The following is an 18,211-nucleotide window of genomic DNA, read 5'->3' on the forward strand; positions in this document are numbered from 1 at the left end:
CGGCTACGAGTCCACTGACTAGATAAAACGGAGCGCGTCCCCTCGTCAATGGGCCCTATTGTAGAATCCATCCGTGATTGTTTCGTCGGGGGTGAGGAGCGAGCCGGTTTCACGGAACCCGTGGTCCTGGGGGTCGGCGGGGTCATCGCCAGCCAGGAAGGAAGCACAGTTTTCCCCAGGGGCGCGCTGGATCTCCAGCTCCAGGAGAGCGGGCAGGGCTTTATCGAAATCTTGACTGACAACGAGCCGTGGAAAAAAAGAAGAAGGGGGGACAGCTGCGGAACGATAGGTTTAGCGCGACGGAAGGCTGACTCTCGTCAGCTTTTTCCTTTTTTCCTCCTCGCAGCCGCTGCGCGATGAAAAAATTCACTGTCGTCGGACGATGAAAATATGGTCCGTCGATGACGACATCGGGTTATTTTTACCCGGAGCTCGCGCGTAATTTTCGATCGCGGCCGCCGGAACTCCGAAGCACTTTCCTGCTGCGCGCCGATCGGGGAAATGGGCGCCGAGGGCGAGGCGAGCTTTGCCAGGGGGGCTGGCGATTCTTCGAGTCCTCGAAAGGGGCCCGACGAAATCCCACGAGGTCCGCGCTAGCGAGCGATTACTCTCGGGCCGGTCGATCCGTCCGGAAATCTGTACGGGCATTAAGAATAACATTCCACACGTGCTGGTGGGACCGCGGGGAGGAAAGACGGGGCCGCGCCGGCCCTCTATGTGCCTTTTTAATCTCGAGCCGCGGATAAGTGGCATAAAAGTCGCAACGTATTCCCACGTACCTCGCTGGCCGCCCAACGAACTTTGATAGGCCTGTTTGTTCTTGGAAGCCTACATAGAACGGTCCACGCTGGGTCCTCCTATTTTGCTGCTTGTCACCATTAACAGCGGACCGTTCAAACACCTCGCTTCGCCCTTTCCACATTATGCAACCGGACGCCTCGAGACGCGCGTGTCCGCGATGCATCGAAGGAGGAACAGCTGGGGGAGATAAAGGGTCTCCCGCTGGTTTTCGCCAGGAGGAGAGGGGTAGGGTGATCGAAGCGACGTCTCGTCTCGAAATGCTCTCTTTATTCCTAGAAATTAGCATACATCGTTGTACTTATAAATTAGCCTTTAAACGCTCGCTCGCTCTGCTTCTACGCTCTAGCGCTCTTTTTATAGGCGGTATAATAAATATCTAAGTACAAAAGCACGGCTGTCGGCGTAATAATGGGAGGAGTGTTAATATCTGCGTTACTCGCGCGACTCTGTGCGCTTGGATAGTCTCCTGGTCGCCGATACGGACGCCCGCGATATCCCAGCCCCTTAATTGCATAAGGTATATATTATGTACGCTATATGTTACAAGCGATCGACGGAATTGTCTACGATGTAAGCTCGATGCTGCTCTAAGGCCCCCGCCCGGCAACGCTCGATCGATCCGTCGAGCTCTCTCCCCGTTTTCCCTTGGAGATTCGAATAAATCTGGAGCGCGTTGGGTCTCGCGTCCACGGCCAGGACCGATCGAGTTTCGCAGGTTTATTTGAAGAGCGTGCCCGTACACTTGGGTGCGCGAGGCGCGTAACAAACTGCTCTCGCCTCGCGGCCAGTTTATAGTCCGTGCCTTATATATTTATTGTATTTAGATCGCGGCGGGGCACCGTATCGAGCGGCCTGTTTGTTTAGCCTGAAATTCTGCGCTTTGGAATGGCCGGCTGTCATGGAATGATGTCATGGAGTAAGATCGTGGCTCTGCTATGCCGTGCACGCGAACGTGCAGCGCACCCCGCCTCTTCTCGGTCCCGTATCGCGGCTCTAAGGTCGCAACGCAGAAACTCGAACAACCTCTTTGCACGGCGGTGGTCTTTAGGTTATCACGGGCCACAGGAAACACCGTGTGGGAAAGGCGGACAATTTCAACTGCAAACGCTGCGCGTCCCCCGAGATAAAAGCCGGGAGAATCCACCTGGGAGCTAAGCCGTGCTAAGTTTTAAAGAAATTAGTTTCGATGCATCCTTATGGAATTCCACCGAGAGATAAGCTAAGCTCAGCTAGGTTCTGTATGTTTTACAGCATAGCCGGACACAGCATAGCTGACTGCTTCCAGGTGGATCTCCTCCTTAAGGGGGTGGGTTACCCTCAAAGTTTTCGGAAATTGGTTTTTAGGATGTTTGAGTATTGCGTTGGCTAAATCTTTTCTACGTATTTTAAGCGCAAACGGACCCCGAAATTCTAAAAATTGAAGGAATTACAGTAAAAAATGTGCGAGCCTGCACGTGAGATCAAACGCGATTTCCCAGAAACTACGTTTTCCAAAACGGTGAACGTAAAATCTCGAAAACCGCTCGGACGATTTGAATGAAAATTTACGGGGAGCTGCAGGAAACTATTCCCCTCCGTGTACTCGCAGCACATTTTCAATATAAATGCTTTAAGAAAAGATAAAAAATATTTTTCCTACGAAAAGAGGAAAAATCAGAAACATCGACATAAAAATTGTGTTAATTTGTTTAACAAATTTTGCTTCCCGCGCAAGATTGATACTGTCTTACAGATTATAAAAATGCCTTTACTTTGTGTTTCAGGTAATTCGCCTGTCCGGAATCGTGTTCACCATCAAACGGTGCATCGCGTACGCGCTCTCACATTCATATTTATAACTTTTTTTCCTACAAATATATTTAAAACTTTCTTTTTGCGCATTAAAGTGAACGAAATGACGCTTAAAAAGCAAGAAAAAAATTATCTCTATATTCATTTATTACTCCAGAATGAGCGTTTGAAGAAGGGCCTGATTTTGGGCTGTCGAGGGTAACCTACCCCCTTAAAACTGGTAAGTCCGCTGGAATTGTTGTTCGGTTTCCGCGCCATTCGCGTGCTAAAGTCACGGCTGCGCGCTCCTGCTTAAACGTAAAACCCCTAAGGCTCTAATTATTAATCGCTAACTGGTTCTCATATTTGGCTATTTTCTCGACAACGCGTCACGGAACGACGCCTAAGCGACCCTTCCGGCGTCTCGGATCGCGTGCTATCGATTTGTACGATCCATTAAAAAAACTAGGGTAAGTGTAAGACGTTTAATCGTATCCCTCGCCTCAACTCGATCACGCGAACAATATCAGCTTCGACGACAGACATACCTTGTCTGCTCTCTTTCTCTCCCTCTCTCTCTCTCTCTCTCTCTCTCTCTACATGTAGTGGGGCCAAGTTTCGATGCCAGGTACGTAACGTTGATATTGCGCGTAGGACGTGGACACGTGGGGGTGGCTCATCTGCGTGCTCGCGTGAGAGTAATGCGGGTTGTGGGAGGACGATATGTACTGCATCGGAGGCAGAGGTGGCTGGAGCTCGTGGTACCTCACTATTTCCTGGGGCCTGTCCTCCCAACAAGTCTCGGCGATCGTCTGCTCCGAGCAGTGCCGCTTGTTCGGCCTCTCCGCTTCCTCCTCGTATCTGCGAACCAAAAAATTCACCCTTCCTCTCCAGAGATCCGCAGGCAACTACGGTTCCACGTAACTTTCCGGCGAACGCGAATCATAGGTAGGTACCTATAGTAGTGGACAAAATAGTTACCACTTTTTCAATTTGCTTTATTGCTTTGGTATTTCTTAATTCTCTTGGAACTGTGGTATGTGTGTTTAATATACGTATTCTGATGGATAATTGAAAGCTGTATAAAACCCAGTTAGAATTGTATTAATGCAACTAGCAAAAAAAAATATTTATGACAACTGAACGGGGTAACACATTTTTGGGGCCGACTAGGGAGTTACCACTTTTGGCATTCTTTTAGGTCGTCCTAAAAGCAGAAGTGTCCTCAATATCAGATTTTTTATTAATATTCGAAAGTGGTAACTTTATTACAGCTTTAAAAGGGTGTTGTCGTGTTTAATGTTGCGTAGGGATTTTGTTTATTAGTTAAATAAATTTAACTTTAACTGGGTTTTATACAGTCTTCAATTCTCTGTCGGAATATGTATATTGGGCACATGCTGCAGTTTTGAGTTGGTGTTAAAAAATAATAGAGGTAGAGTGGATCGAAAAAGTGGTAACTGTTTTTATCCGCCACTGTAGGTAGGTAGGGGAAGGGGACATGATGGGGTAGCGAGGTAAGACGGGGTATCGTTAAAGAAAACCATAATCGAAAAATGCTAGACATTAATGAAAGTAGCAAAAGAAAGCCATTGCATTGTAACAGTTAGGTGGTTGATAAAAATGAGTGGGAGAGCACGCGTCTTTGGTCTAGAGCTGTGAAATCGTCCACATGCTGCGTGGACCTTATTTTGCGCACTAAAAAGACTTATAATAAATATATATTTAAAAACGGTGAGTTAATTATTTTTGTTACATTACAATCTCCATTCTATTTACTTTAATGTACAATATGAAAAATTGCAATATTTTTTATTTGTTGTACAAATAACATCAGTCTGTGGAAAATGGTTCGATGCAAGAATTTTCGTTACTTTTAATTCGGATTTAAAAATGGCAAGAACATACAAGAAAAAACTAGACGAGAAAAATGGTGAACTGAAGTTACGAAGAAATCTGTAGATGAAGTTTTAAGCAACAAAATGAAGTAGAAGAAAGCTGCTCGAGAATATTCTTTCCGCAAACTACATTGGAACGTTATGTCGAAAAATTGAAACCGGGAAATGAAGCGATCATGCTAATACCATTAGGTTCAATTAAGAGTGTATTTTCGCAAACGAAAATAGGAAGAACTAGTCGAATATTTAAAAGATATGGTCCCACAACTCTTGCACGAGGGTAGGAAGAAAATAATTTAGAAGAAATTCATATTTGCATCGATCGCGGACCTATTTAGGGGAACCGTCTTGCCCCATTTTCGTTGCCCCGTCATACCCCTACGACGCTAGCAAATGGAGTAACAGATTCAGCGATAGACTACCTGTTGAATATCCACTGGGAGGAGGTGGTGGTCGGGGCAGGTACGTGCACCGGTGGCACTTGGGGCCGAAGATACTGGTCCAGCTCGTTGCTCTCGACCTCGCACTCCTGGAGGTTCAGAGGAAGGTTAAGACCTACGCCTCCCAGAGATCCCAGGCCGTTCAGCTGACCCTCCTCGAGCGGCAGGCCATCGCCGACTTCGATGTATCGGAAATCGACCCCAGACTGCTGCTGGTGCAGAGACTCGCTGGAGGACGAGATCACGAGGTCCTGGTGGTACATGCTACTGTTCTGCTGCGGCTGATTACTCTGCGCACACAAATCATTCGGTCCGCTCTAAAGACACCGCGAACCACTCGCTGGCCGACGCGACGCCGACGCTTCGTTTTCCTCCAGGTAGGGGAGACCGGGGCCAAGTCGGGACGTTAAGGATAAAGTCTCATAACTTTGATAATATTAAGTAAAAAGGAAATTACAATAGGGATTCATTAGAATAAACTCTTTTTCAAATTATAGTAGGGGAGACTGGGGCTAGTTGACTAACGAGGTTAGTTGATTAATTCCCTTTAATTGTTGTATTATGGAGTAAATTATGCTGCGATTCGCGATATTGAAGCATATGAATGACCAGCTTGCCATTTAATGCGTCGCCGTGACAAAAACTTGCGTGTTCCATCAGTGAGAATGAAAAATCGGGTGTCCCTGGCGTTGACGAAAAGTACTGTAAGGGTTACCCGAAACACAGAAAGGGAAAGAGATTCTTAAACTATATGAATGTGGCTATGGGTGGTAGTATATTTATTGCCGTTTCATTATTATTTAAAGAAGTTTTCCCGATTTTAAGGCAAATCTTCTCAGACACAAATCAGACATTTTTTTATTCTTCTTAATGCATCTACTACCACCCACAGCCACATTCATAAAGTTTAAGAATCTCTTTTCCTTTTTGTGCTTCGTATAACCCTTACAGTACTTTTCGTCAACGCCAGGGCCACCCGATTACTTTTCAACGCTCTCTCTGTATATATCTGCCATGCTTTTTTTCCACTGTCACACAAAAATTCAGACCAATACTTCAAGATACAATAAAACAGCCTGCCAAACCTCAAATTAAATTGTCGGAACCGTTTTCGTACCACAAATTCACAAAGAATTACCTATTTTTCGGCCCAACGACACAGTTTCGCGGATAATCGCTATTGATTTATGAAGAGAGGTCTTGGGGACCCTCGCGAATCCAGATACCGACAGGTAATTATTATTATTATTATTATTATTATTATTATTATTATTATTATTATTATTATTATTATTATTATTATTATTATTATTATTATTATTATTATTATTATTATTATTATTATTATTATTATTATTATTATTATTATTATTATTATTATTATTATTATTATTATTATTATTATTATTATTATTATTATTATTATTATTATTATTATTATTATTATTATTATTATTAACGGGAAACCCTTTAGTGTACAGAGATACAAAATTATTACCATTACTACATAGAAAGATAAAAATAGGAGAAAGAAATAAAAAATATATATATAAAATAATAACATAAAATAAAGTAAAATAATATAATATAAAATAATAACATAACATAAAATAAAATAATATAATATAAAATAATAACATAAAATAAAATAAAATAAAATAATATAATATAAAATAAAATAACAAAGATAAACTAAGATGAGATAATAACAGTTTAACAAAAACATAACATAAATTACCTGATTGACGTAATGCTGTCCGCGGGGAGTTGTAGGAGGCGTCGGCGGGGAGAGTCCTTGATTAGGGGTGGTCGGAGGAGACGAGCTGACCGCGCTCTGAGGCGAATTGGGGCCTTGGGCGCCCCTGGGGCTCATGTCCTCCTGCTTCATGGACCTGGACACGTTGAAAGTGACGTTGCTCTGGTTCCTCGACGGCGAGCCCTCTCTGCCGGACGGTCCGTTCTGCTTTCGGCGACGGGGCTGGTACTTGTAGTCTGGATGCTCGCGCTTGTGGATCACGCGGAGGCGGTCTGCCTCCTCGATGAAGGGCTTCTTGTCGTTGTCCGACAGCAGCCTGCAATCACGCGTGCATCGCGACTGCTAGAGCAAACGATCTGCCTGTCTAGGACCCGGGGATGGATTTTATAGTCGGCGCGCGGTGTCAGAAGAGCTAAACGATTTGCTGGTAGACAGCTCGACGATCTCTGGGGGGTTACGTTCGCCGGCTGGTTTCCATTAGCGCGTAAAGTCCGTCGTCGGCACGGGCTGATTCACGGGGCGATCGGAGCGCGTTCACATGCGATCGAGGCGCGTGTAATTTTCTGTGGCCTGCGGGAGCGTATCCGGCATCAGAAGAGGCTGGAACGAGAGCGTTTCTATCAGCGAACGATACACTCGAGGAGTCGAAACGGGAGGTCTGGTTAGTGTTTCTGGCCGCGTGAAGTGTTAAGAGCGCAGCTCACGTACACGTACGTGGTAGCGGGATCACGCCGCACGATCCTCCTCTTCCTCGCCCGGCTCCGTTCGTTGCTCGAGCCGAGCCGGCACTCGTCTCGTGTTAGTCTTTAATTCCTTATGTTTATGTTCCCACTGGGCTCGTAAAGCCCCGGCGCCGCGCCGATAAGCTTTTCCGGTGTTGGCTAAAAGATCTCGAGGATTCCAGCAATAATTCCGACGCTCTCGCTGTACCCCCCGCGTTATCGTCTCGCGCCGTTTCCGGCGCGCGAAAGTCACCCCCCGCTAGGTTACGCGGACCCGTCCTGCCGTTTCCTCCCTCTGTTCCACGGTACCTCGATTCGCAGCGAGGATAGGCAGAAGGCTGGTGTCGAGCGGCCAGAGGAATTACGAGAGGAGAGGAATTTAAATCCCACGAGGACGGGTGGAGGAGAGGTGGTCCCGAAAGCTCTCGAACCGCCGTAGACTCGTCGAGCCTGGCTCTGCCCCGAGGCTCGAGTTGAAACGCGAGAGATGTTTTGTCACTGAGAACGAGCGGGCGAAGGAGAAGAGCTCCCATCTGGTCAATGGACTTTGCTTCGACCCGGGGTTTTTTTCGGCCGGTGGGGCCCCGACGATAGCGGACCGACGCAGCCTCTCTTTTTCCTTGCCAGATGCAACGCAGGGTCAGGCGATTTAGATCTTTCCCTGTGTGGCTCGCGGTGTCTACGCTGATATTTTCACGCGTCGTCGGATGTCCCGTGGCCCGCTTTCGCGGGGCTGGAAGCGCCGAGGGGGAGGCAGAGATATCGGGGCTGCAACCTTGGACGACGCGCAATTGAAAAGTGCCGGGAAATCGGGCAATGGAGCGGATGGGTGTCTCGGGGAAGAGGCGAAGCCGCGAGGGAGATGGAGGGACGTTGCTTCCGTCAGATAAGATGCATTTACCTGTTCGTCACGGGGCGTTATTTGCGAAGTGGTCTCGAGGGACGAGGGGGGACAGGTTCGGAAAAATTCACCTGACGGGGACAAGGCGTTTATTGTGATCCTTGGGGGCGCTTTATCTAAGACAGGAACCGGCCGCCGGCAGCTGCTAGCACGCGCCAAGGATGAACCGGGGATATCTGTTTTCGTTTTGTCGACAAACACCAGGTCTAATATCCGAACGCGATACCATTCGAGGCGGAAGAAAAATGGCAAGATTTATTTCTGACGCCTGCACCTGGTTCCCCGCCGATATCGGCGCTGATAATGGCCCTCCCGTTTCGCTTTCCTGGACGTCGCCGAGAAGCTTCCTTCTCATTCGGGACAAAGATGCCGGAGCCAGCGCCTGTAGTCATTAATGAACGTGACTGTGTCATTCGTTACCAACGAACGAAATCCAACGGGAAAATCCACGTCGGAGAGCGGAGGATACACCGGGTTTTCACTCTCGAAGGCTGGGAAGAAGGTTGCGGCGCCGACGGGAACGTCTGCTGGCTTCGGTAGCCAGTGTTAATTAGTCTTGGGTCTATTTCGAAAGCCGCTAAATAATTACTTTTTAGGAGTAGAAATTTAGGGACCGTCTCCAAACACTTTGCTCCCCTCCTTCTACCAACAGGGTCAAAGAAATCTCTGCAGAGGGTGTTAAGTTATGCGTACAAATCTGGCGAGATGATACCGCGGGACAATCACTCCCAACGTGTAACTTCATTAAGGAGTTTGCCTCGGAGTTCGGCAGAATGTAATCTAATTACAAATTACGATTAAACTGTAATTGTGTAATTGATTATAGATTATTTTCTGTAATTGTTAATTTAAGTAGTTGGCTATTTGGTTTTGTCAACTATCTAAATGAACGGTTGCAGAAAATAATGCGTAATCAATTACACAATTACAGTTTAATCGTACTTTGTAATTTGTAATTAGATCACATTTTGCCCAACTCTGGTTTGCTTACTGTGACAGGTAAAAATACAAGGCTTTTTCTTGGACACAGATTGTGGGAAAAGTAAAAATTCAATCAAGTTGCGGTTTAGCATATTATAAAGTAATAAAATCCATTGTACCTTCTATATGCAAATTAATACCTTTTTTCCAAAGGCTCCTCACAAACTATTTTTTTTCTCAAAATATCATATCGAAACAGCAACTCTGTAGATTTTTAGCTCCTAATATTGAAATTTGTAGAAGCCACAATTTTTTGAAGATTTTCTTCGTCTTTTCTCGACATATGGTAATCTAGATTTTTTTTGCAAAAGCTGTAATAACATATCCATCAAAAATCTATTACAATGCAATCTAGAGACCTTGAAATCGACCCATGATTTTTTGCATAACTATTAGATTCTTTAGACGAGAATGGCAGTCGCTCAAAAATTGTTCTGACTGTGAGCCAACCAGGTATGTCAAAGTTCCTCAAAAAAGGAGGTGCGTCAACGAAGGGTTAACACTATTTCCCTTCTAACAATCCGCGAACACCCTGCCGAAAGTTACTGTCACCACCTTACGAATGTTCGCTATCAATTTTCAATTTCTCGCTCGCAAAATGTCCTGCGGCAAGAGTCGAAGGCGTTCAAAAAGGAGTCTGTTTGGAGCGGAGTCCCATGGAGCACGAGCGGTGCTCTATTTTGACGTTAAAGAGCGACCGGAGGGGTGGGCATGGTCGAAACGTTGGATCTTGGATCAGCGATCAGCGATCGAGTGGTATTGTAAAATGATTCACCGCGGGGGTCCTTGTCGGCGCGTCCTGTGATCCTCGCTCGCGGACCCGCTGGGGCCACCTCGTTAGGCTCGACCAGGAAACGGAATATCCTCCTCGAGCGGTTCAACGTTCCGCGTGTACGATCCAGCTTCTCGCGACTTTCACGAAGAGGAGACAGTCTCTTCTCGTTTTCTCCTGCACCGCGTGGCCGATCGATCCAGCATTCGTCACGCGCCGCTGGCTACGATATTCGGCACGGCGAGGCGACGCCTAAGTTTCCGCCTCGCGTATAAAAAATTACTACCAGCGACGGGAAGAAGCGATGGTGATTCTCCCGGCGCGGCGGTTTAAACTAAGGTTCGCGCGGTTGTCAACCGGGAACGGTAGTACCACGTGCAGCCTCGGCGCCACGTGGCTGGAATGTGTTTCACGTTCGCGTAGTTGGCCCGGAGAAAAAGGCTGGCCGCAAAATTTGCTTATAAAAATAGACCGGGGCGAACAAGTGGTCGCGTGGACGCTTCCAGGCCGCGGCGACGCTTCCTGTATCGGCTAAAGTCTCCCGGCGATAGGGAAACCTACGATTCCCCGCGATCCGTGGCTCGGCATCTGTGAGAACTGAGAATCGGGATTATCTGATCGCGCGACACGTGGCGCCGATTAATTTCACCGGGAACGGTGCCACGGAGACGGAGTCTCTTGCGAGTCCTCCCTTCTCGCAACTGCGAATCGTCCCACGGCGAACGACTGCGTTCCTCGCGGATGTAAGTGAAATAATCTGCAGACAACTCACCGCCACAGTTTGCCGAGGGTCTTGGAGAGCTCCGCGTTGTGAAGCTGAGGATACTGATCCGCCAGTATTCGCCTGGCAGCCTGGGCCCAGACCATAAACGCGTTCATGGGCCTTTTCACGTGAGCCGCTCTTTTGTCGCCGGAACCCCTGCAATTCGAGGACATTATCTTCATTGGAAGCGATTGTTTTCTTCAAGCGCAGCAGGCGGCTTCGGCCGCCGCGAGATAAAGTTACCGCTGCCCTGCGAGGATAACACGAGACGCGGCCGAGGAGAGACGAGGAGGGATTCGCCGGGATGAAATGCCCGAAAACCAGAAGCGTCGGGAATCCGGGAAGGGGTTTCTCGAAAGCACCCCTCGGTCGGGTGACTTGCAGAAGAAAATAACCAGAGGCTGGTCTGTCGTTGAGACACGTAGAGGCGGAGAGAGAGAGGCACGCACGCGTTGCATCCTCGTATCGAGTTCTGTTATTCGCGTAGCTACCCCCGGGTGATTCGGGCGCGGTGCGCAGAGCGCGGCACGCTTAAAACCAGCCTTAAAATAACACTGCCGCTGCCAACGAGTGACGAGCAGGAATGGACGTATCCCTTTCTTTCCTAGAAGATGACTTCATAAAACTGTTGCCCCGTCCGGCCAGGGATCGACGTGACTGACGTGATTGCCGTACGAGCCCCCTTCGTGGTGTTTTCTTTCTGAACTTAATCGAGCCCGGCCGGAGGAGGACCTCGCGCGCGCACCGCGCGGCCAGCAACCACGGGCTACCAGCGGCCGAAGGAGACCCGGGGATATATCTTTACGCGCCGCGCGTGGTAGCCGTAATAAACAAAGGCGGGATCGACTCGAGGTGGTATCGAGCTTTTCTGGCAAGTTAACATCGTTGTACGAATCGGCTCGCGCAGGGGGAGTCGAGCGGGGGATCGCGGGGATATTTCGAAACGTTAGGTACATGAGAAAAAAAGACCGCGAGAGGCAAATGACGCGGATAAATGCAGCCAAGGATTCGAAAACAGGCTCGTATATATTTCGGCCTCTTTGAAATAAGAGGGGCGTTAAATCCGTGTGTAAACCCGAGGAGCCGTTGGTAATTAGCGCGGACCCACTAACAAGGGTTTTCACGCCAGTCGCGGCTAAGCTGTACACGCGGTTTACCTGGATACGCAAAAAATCCCGCAGTCTTTGCACCTCGTTTACGCAGCTCGCGTACTAACGGAGAAGCGTAGGCGTGGCACTCTCAATCGTGTACCAACTGCAACCGCCTCCTCTCTCTCTCTCTTTCTCTCTGTTTGCCTCGCTATCCACCACCCTCCTCCCCTTGTTTTTCCTTGGGAAAGAGTTTCAATCTTCTTTCCACCGTGGATGAACGGCGGTCGATCGTCGACGGATCGTTGACGGGTGACAGAGATGCGCGTAGAATTGGCTCGAGTGAGCGCAGGAAACGCGCAATAGTTCGGGGTGCATTCTCATGGGCTCCATGGGAATTAAAGGCAGTCGATTTTATCGGCCCCTATCGCCAGGAATAAACACCGTACCCTTTAGCTACCCCGAGATAACCCCGTATAATTGAGGGTTAGCGATAAGCCGGCGCGCATAGCGATACACGCTCGGAGATTTCAACCGTGGCTAGGAAACTTTCCGTGACCTGGCTGCACACCTATGCGTGGTAGCGCGTTCCCCTGAGAACTTTTCTTCCTTGCAACAACAACAACAACAACAAAAAATCCATCGTTCGCAAACGGATCGTAGCCGCGCCGTAACAGACGATTACGTCACGCTCCCCGAGTGTACCCCGATTTTATCGAATCGTAACGATCGTCGGAATGGCGCAACGTGACGGCCATTAATTCATACCGCTCTTCGATACGCGGATAAAAAAAAAGAAACGTCTTCGTATCGCTCGTCCTTTTCGAGCTCTCCTCCGCTTCTCACGAGCCGCGATCAATAGAAAGAGAGAGAGAGAGAAAGATAACAGATGGGATCGGACATTAATTAGCTAATTTGCGTTAATTGGCAGCCGAGGACATTTTTCCACCAGTCGTTTCCCAAGCCGAGGAAACGAGTGCGTCATAATTAAGTTAGCGTTACGCATTTTTAAAGCTGCGCCACGCTCCTTCGTCCCCCTCCCTTGTTGTCCCGCGTCGGCGTTTTTCTTCGTTTTCCCCCCGTCTTTTCCTTGGCCGAGCCTAAAGGTCCGCGCACACATATCCGTTCCGTGTCAGTTCCGTGTCGGTGGTAAGAAGAAGAGACCCTCTAACGACCCTCTCCTGCTTACCACAGGCACGACGGATACGAAGCTGACACGGAACGGATACGTGTGCGCGGAGCTTAAAACGCACGGCGAGGGCTCCTCGCGTTGATGCCCGCTAATTCCACCCGCGACGATTACGAAGCCACCGAGGGGGTGCAACCTGACACCCCGAATGGCACGCGATATTGGGCATATGTAAATGCAGATTGATAGAAGAGAAAATGAGAGAGAGCGAAAGTATTGAACGGGAAGCTCACTTGGTAGCAACAGGTACCAGGGTCCAGTCGTATCCCTGAAGAACTTTGGTCACCGCCGCGCTGATTCTCTCGCCGCCGTTCGCGGCCACCGCAGCCGCCACGGCTGCTGCTTTTCCATTGTTATTCACGTTGCTGTTGCTGCTGCTGCTGCTGCTACTGCCACCTCCGGCGTCGCTCGACGAAATCGCACCAGACGTCTCTCCCATGACGTCGTTCATCTCTGCGCTCTGTTACTCGACCGCGGGGCAACAAGAACGGCTAAAGCGCAAGTGCAAGGAACTCGTTCGGCCGGATCTGCAGATTTATCGGAGGCTGCGAGTGCTCATCGTTCGCAGAAGAAATCTAACGTCGATTAATCGTAATTACCGTTTTATCATGGTAAACGTCACTTCCGTTTCGAAAAGCCGCGCTCGAGCCGCGTCGGCGATCGTCCCTCCGTCCTCCCTGCTGGCGGCACCCCTCCGTTTTTATCGGCGTATCGGCCCGCACGTTTGTCGCGTTTAATTAATTTCGCACTCGATTACGGAGCGAGAAGTGCCGCGGGAGCGCATAGCGAGCCGTCGCGTCGCGTCGCGTCGGGAATGCGTCGAGGTCTCGGTCTATCTTCCACCGACTTTTTTTCCTCTCTCACTCTCTCTCTCTCTCTCTCCTTTTCTCGTTTCTCTTGGCCGACCGAGCCACCAGCAACGCTAATCTGTTCTCCTTTGTGCGTCGACCCGCTCCGTTTTACTTTCTTTTCCTTCGTTTCCGCTATCGGGGGCTCTCTTGACGTCCAAGCACGGCCCGACGCTCCAAGATCGACGAGCTAACCCGCGAAATGTATTTCACGCGATTCCTCGGCTGCGATCGCGGATCCCGTCGCTTCTCGGAACGTCTATCTCGGTATCGTCTATACCAGCTGATTAAGCCTCGCCGCGGACAATTTCGTGTTCACAGTTTGCGAGCTTACGCTTTCTCCGCTCGCTGCCGAGAAGCCTAGAGACTTCGAAGTTCCCCAAGGTGCCGAGCTAGTCTGTCGATCGGCGTCGGTGGACCGCGAATCCTCGCTCTTCCCTGGCGAAGAACACTTGCTCACCGAAACTTCGGCCCGCTCTGTACATTCCCTCGAACACACAATTTACGAGATGCTGGCGTTCGATTCGCGCGGGGGTCTAGCCAGTCTCCGTTGGGACCCCTTGGAAACGTTTCGCGGGTGTTCGCTTTCGGAGGCAAAAAATAAACACCGCGCCTGTGTCACCGCGTCGTGGAAACGGCCACGGGAAGGATCACTTTCGCGCTCGCGTGTCAAAATCGCTGGCCGCGTGCGATGGTTTTCCAGGAGAACCGTTGGATGATTTCTAGTTGCTGACGCGATCAGCTCTCGAGTGAGGTGGTTGCATCGCCTCGGGGCAGTTTCCACCGATTCCTCCAACAGCGGCTGCTGCTTTGGGGGCGGGGCGACGCCGAAGAGCTGGTAACACTTGTTGCTTCGCAATCGTGCCCACCGATGATACCACGAGCGACGAGGGGGAAAAGGAGAACGCGAGGCGAACGCGACCACGACTGCTCGCCTCGACCGAGAACTTTCAACTGCGCGCTACCCCCCAACAATACGGCTCCACTCCAAATAAGGCCACCGACGCACAGTGGTCTAATTTGACTAAAAGCTGGCCAAAATGCAATTTTCAGAGTATAAAACAGCGTTTTGCTACTATGGCAGATTTGTTGTATACATTGCAATGTAACGAATACTGTTTGAAAAATTAAAATACAGTAATCGGTTATTATTATATAAAGCTTCGAAGTTGGTTTAATTTCTTGGTCCTTAATGTCTTGATATTTCTAACATTTTTAATGTATCACGCAAAGTTTCATTGAAGGAATTCATTTGTGAAATGTTTTACCATTAAAATATGTGTTATAAACATTAAATTGGCATAGCAGCAGTCCAAAATATTTGTACATTTACCCGTGTATTTCCCTTCACAATGTATCGTACATCTTAGTCCTCCCTTAATAAAGAACGAGGGAAAAAGTAATGTTATACGCTTTTATACGCGAAGAGAAGAAATTCTTCGTTTCAAGTACACTGCCTAGAAGGATATGCAACTGAAAAATTTTGCTATAATTTGCTACCCTATAAGATATTTACATTTAAAGTGCTTAAGAGGGTCTTCTACAGTTACAGACAATTTTTTGCATTCTCCGGAATTTTTTTATGACGAAACTATGAAACTTCTTCCATTGATGTTTTTTTAGATGTATTTGTTGATTTTTCAACAATACTTAGAAATTTTTACAATGAGAAATAATCAAAATTGGTGACAGTACAGAGCCTCGTACGCAAAAGGGTGTACCGAAAAGATATTCTCATTGCTCTCATAAAATCTCAAGATCTACTTAACCGATTTCATTCAAATTTGGTGTGTATTTTTTTCTACTTTTCTTTACTCTGGAAATCTTACAAAAATTTCGAAAATTGGTATTTCAACTTCAAAATACCACTTTTTCTAATTGTCAAGGTTTAATGAAAACAACTTTTCTAAGCTAAAAATATGCCATTTATCGCCTATTGAAACTCTAAAGTACTGAGTCCGTTAAATTTGATATTTTCTTCAGATACCCGACCACCGTTTCTTTTCTTTTTGCAATTTTCACTTCAGATTCTGAATCATCGACCTCGAAAACCCTTGTATACCAATTTTTCTACAAATCGGAAGATGCCTTCATATTTTGCCCAGCTTTTTGGCGAATTAGACCACTGTGCGACGTTCTTTCCCCTCGCCGCGCGGTTTCCAAAAGCTTCTGGAACAATTCTTGGCCCCTTTGGCCCTTAGTCCAGTTCAACCTTCGATTACGAACATATACTCAAGTGTTTATATATTTTTTTATAAGTATCTTAGATTTATGTTTTATCTAAGAATAAGTTGCGAGTGTCGTTCACGGGAGAGTAAACGGTGGCGTAGCGGGGAATCGAGTAGCTTCTTCGCGTTCGGTCCCCCTGCGGGCTATCAGCCCCTCCAGGAATCCCTCCCCCGTATCATTTATTTCCAAGTCGCTCTCCTCGGCGACGACGAGTTTCCATGGCTACGATATCCTCCGAGAGGAGGACCAATCGGATTTCTCCTCGCTCCACCTATCTCTCCTCTCCTTTCTCTGCTTCTCTCTCTCGCGGACTCTCCCCGTCGCGCTCAATCCTCTTGGATCTCTCTTCCTTGCTCCCACGTAGGGGCAGCGATTGGTCGGCGGCTGGTTGGCAATTATGACGTCACAAGGAGGAGCATGCAATTTTCCTGGCGATGCACCAAGTCCGGCCGCGTTGATGGTTGCACTCGTCCACGGGATCTCGAGGAGCGAGGAGCTCTCTTCGGCACCGAGATGCTCGACAGGGTCGTCCTTAAACGGTGGTGGCGCCGTTCGTCGCGCTTACTCTCGCGTCTCGCCACGTTTGCAAATGATGCGCCGAGCCGCGGTAGCCGCGCTTCGGTATCACTCCGGAACTGTTGCGTCCAGCTCGATCCCGAGGAGTTGCTCCGGAGCTAGCTGGAGCTTACGCGGTACGCAATGACATCGTGCCGACTCGATGACAGTGCAGAATGTTCCGTAGCTCGTGTCACCGTTGGGGGTCTAAGAGTTGCGGTGCTCACCACCTGGGGGGCTACATGTGTCGGTTACCCCGACCGGCTCCCCTCGCCCTCTCCTCCAGATCCTTTCAAGTGTCCGACAGAGCACCGACGCAGGACCCCCGGGAATTACTGAAATCATTATTTTATATCTGCCACGCTCGTCGATGCCGGCGCGATACGTATCTGTTCCCCGTTTCCCCGGTAAGCGTTCCGACGCGAGGCGACGCCGCGCGTTATCACCTATCCTCCCCGATCTATCGATAGTCGGGAGGGTGGAAACACCTTCGATTCCGCTCACAAAGCGCTTTACTTCGAGGCGGAAAGCGATCACCTACGTCCTACTCGATTCGGCTGTGCCTACACTCCTCCTTTCTCTGGGAAATAAAGGATGCGGGCCTGGGCCCAGACTGTTTAGCTTCGGGAGAACAGGACACAGGATACGGACGAGTCCTTTCTCAGGAGAATCGTGGCGCGCGCGCTCCCCGCTCGGCCCTGAAACGAATTCTCCTTGGCGTATATACCGGGAACGGAGGCACATATTGACGCCACGTGCGCTTCGGGATGTTTATCCCAGGAAGAGCAAAATTCCGGCTTGCTGAAATCAATATTATTGTTCGCTGTCGGCTAAATCTGTAATCGTGGCTCGCGGTTGCGTCGCGGAGCGGTGCGCGTGCACGGGAAACGAGACGGAGTATGTGCGCCCGAAGCGATCGCTGCAACGTTGTTGCCGGAGGGGGTGGGCGGGCGAGTCGCCGCCACAGTCTCGAAATTTTATATTCGTCCGCGGCGGAATAAGCGGCGGGGGAAGGGGGAGGGCCAGCGTCGTGTCGCCTCGCATACTGCGCTCGCTCGTTAGGCAGCGCGTTTCTTCGCGATAGTAGGTGCTCGTCGACACCGGGATAAAAACACAGCGATCCGTAATCCGTCCAAGTGTCTCGAGCGTTTCCGAGAGGGTAGGAGCGCGCGCGTTTTACGCGCCAGCAGCAAGTTAATCCTGTAAAGTGCGAGCGAGATGCTCCCCTTTGATCTCGCACAAAAGCCGCCACACGGCATTGACCGTGGTTTATATACGCTCATGTATGGGCCACTGTCTTTGCTAGCTCACTCATTCATTAAATTCGTTGTATAATTAGGCTCGCCAGAAAGACGGTGGCTGTCAACAGCCGTGATCCGTGTGCAGCCGCGCGACCAGAAAAGGCCAGCCCCAACTCGCCCCTCGATTTATGCCCTCGCGCCACGCTCCTTGCTGGACTATTTTCCCGGTAGGCTCCTCTCGATTCCGCCCCTCCGAC

The 18,211-nt window shown here is 49.0% G+C and overlaps 1 protein-coding gene across 2 annotated transcripts; it reads right to left on the bottom strand.

Annotated features, from left to right (window-relative positions):
* Nucleotides 1-1,046: 1,046 nt before the first annotated feature.
* Nucleotides 1,047-14,927, bottom strand: LOC143375200 (transcription factor Sox-9-B). Of its 2 annotated transcripts, XM_076824087.1 has the most exons (6): nucleotides 13,681-14,923; nucleotides 13,315-13,608; nucleotides 10,814-10,960; nucleotides 6,648-6,981; nucleotides 4,892-5,199; nucleotides 1,047-3,432 (listed from the first exon to the last, which is right to left on the bottom strand). In XM_076824087.1, the coding sequence occupies exons 2-6, from the start codon at nucleotides 13,530-13,532 to the stop codon at nucleotides 3,168-3,170; spliced, it is 1,272 nt and encodes a 423-aa protein (XP_076680202.1). In that variant the 5' UTR covers nucleotides 13,533-13,608; nucleotides 13,681-14,923; the 3' UTR covers nucleotides 1,047-3,167. The 2 variants fall into 2 exon arrangements, with proteins under 2 accessions (XP_076680202.1, XP_076680203.1); XM_076824088.1 differs by having other exon boundaries at nucleotides 10,814-10,942; nucleotides 13,315-14,927.
* Nucleotides 14,928-18,211: the final 3,284 nt, after the last annotated feature.

This window comes from Andrena cerasifolii, chromosome 12 (genome assembly GCF_050908995.1).
Source record: "Andrena cerasifolii isolate SP2316 chromosome 12, iyAndCera1_principal, whole genome shotgun sequence".
Classification (NCBI taxonomy): domain Eukaryota; kingdom Metazoa; phylum Arthropoda; class Insecta; order Hymenoptera; family Andrenidae; genus Andrena; species Andrena cerasifolii.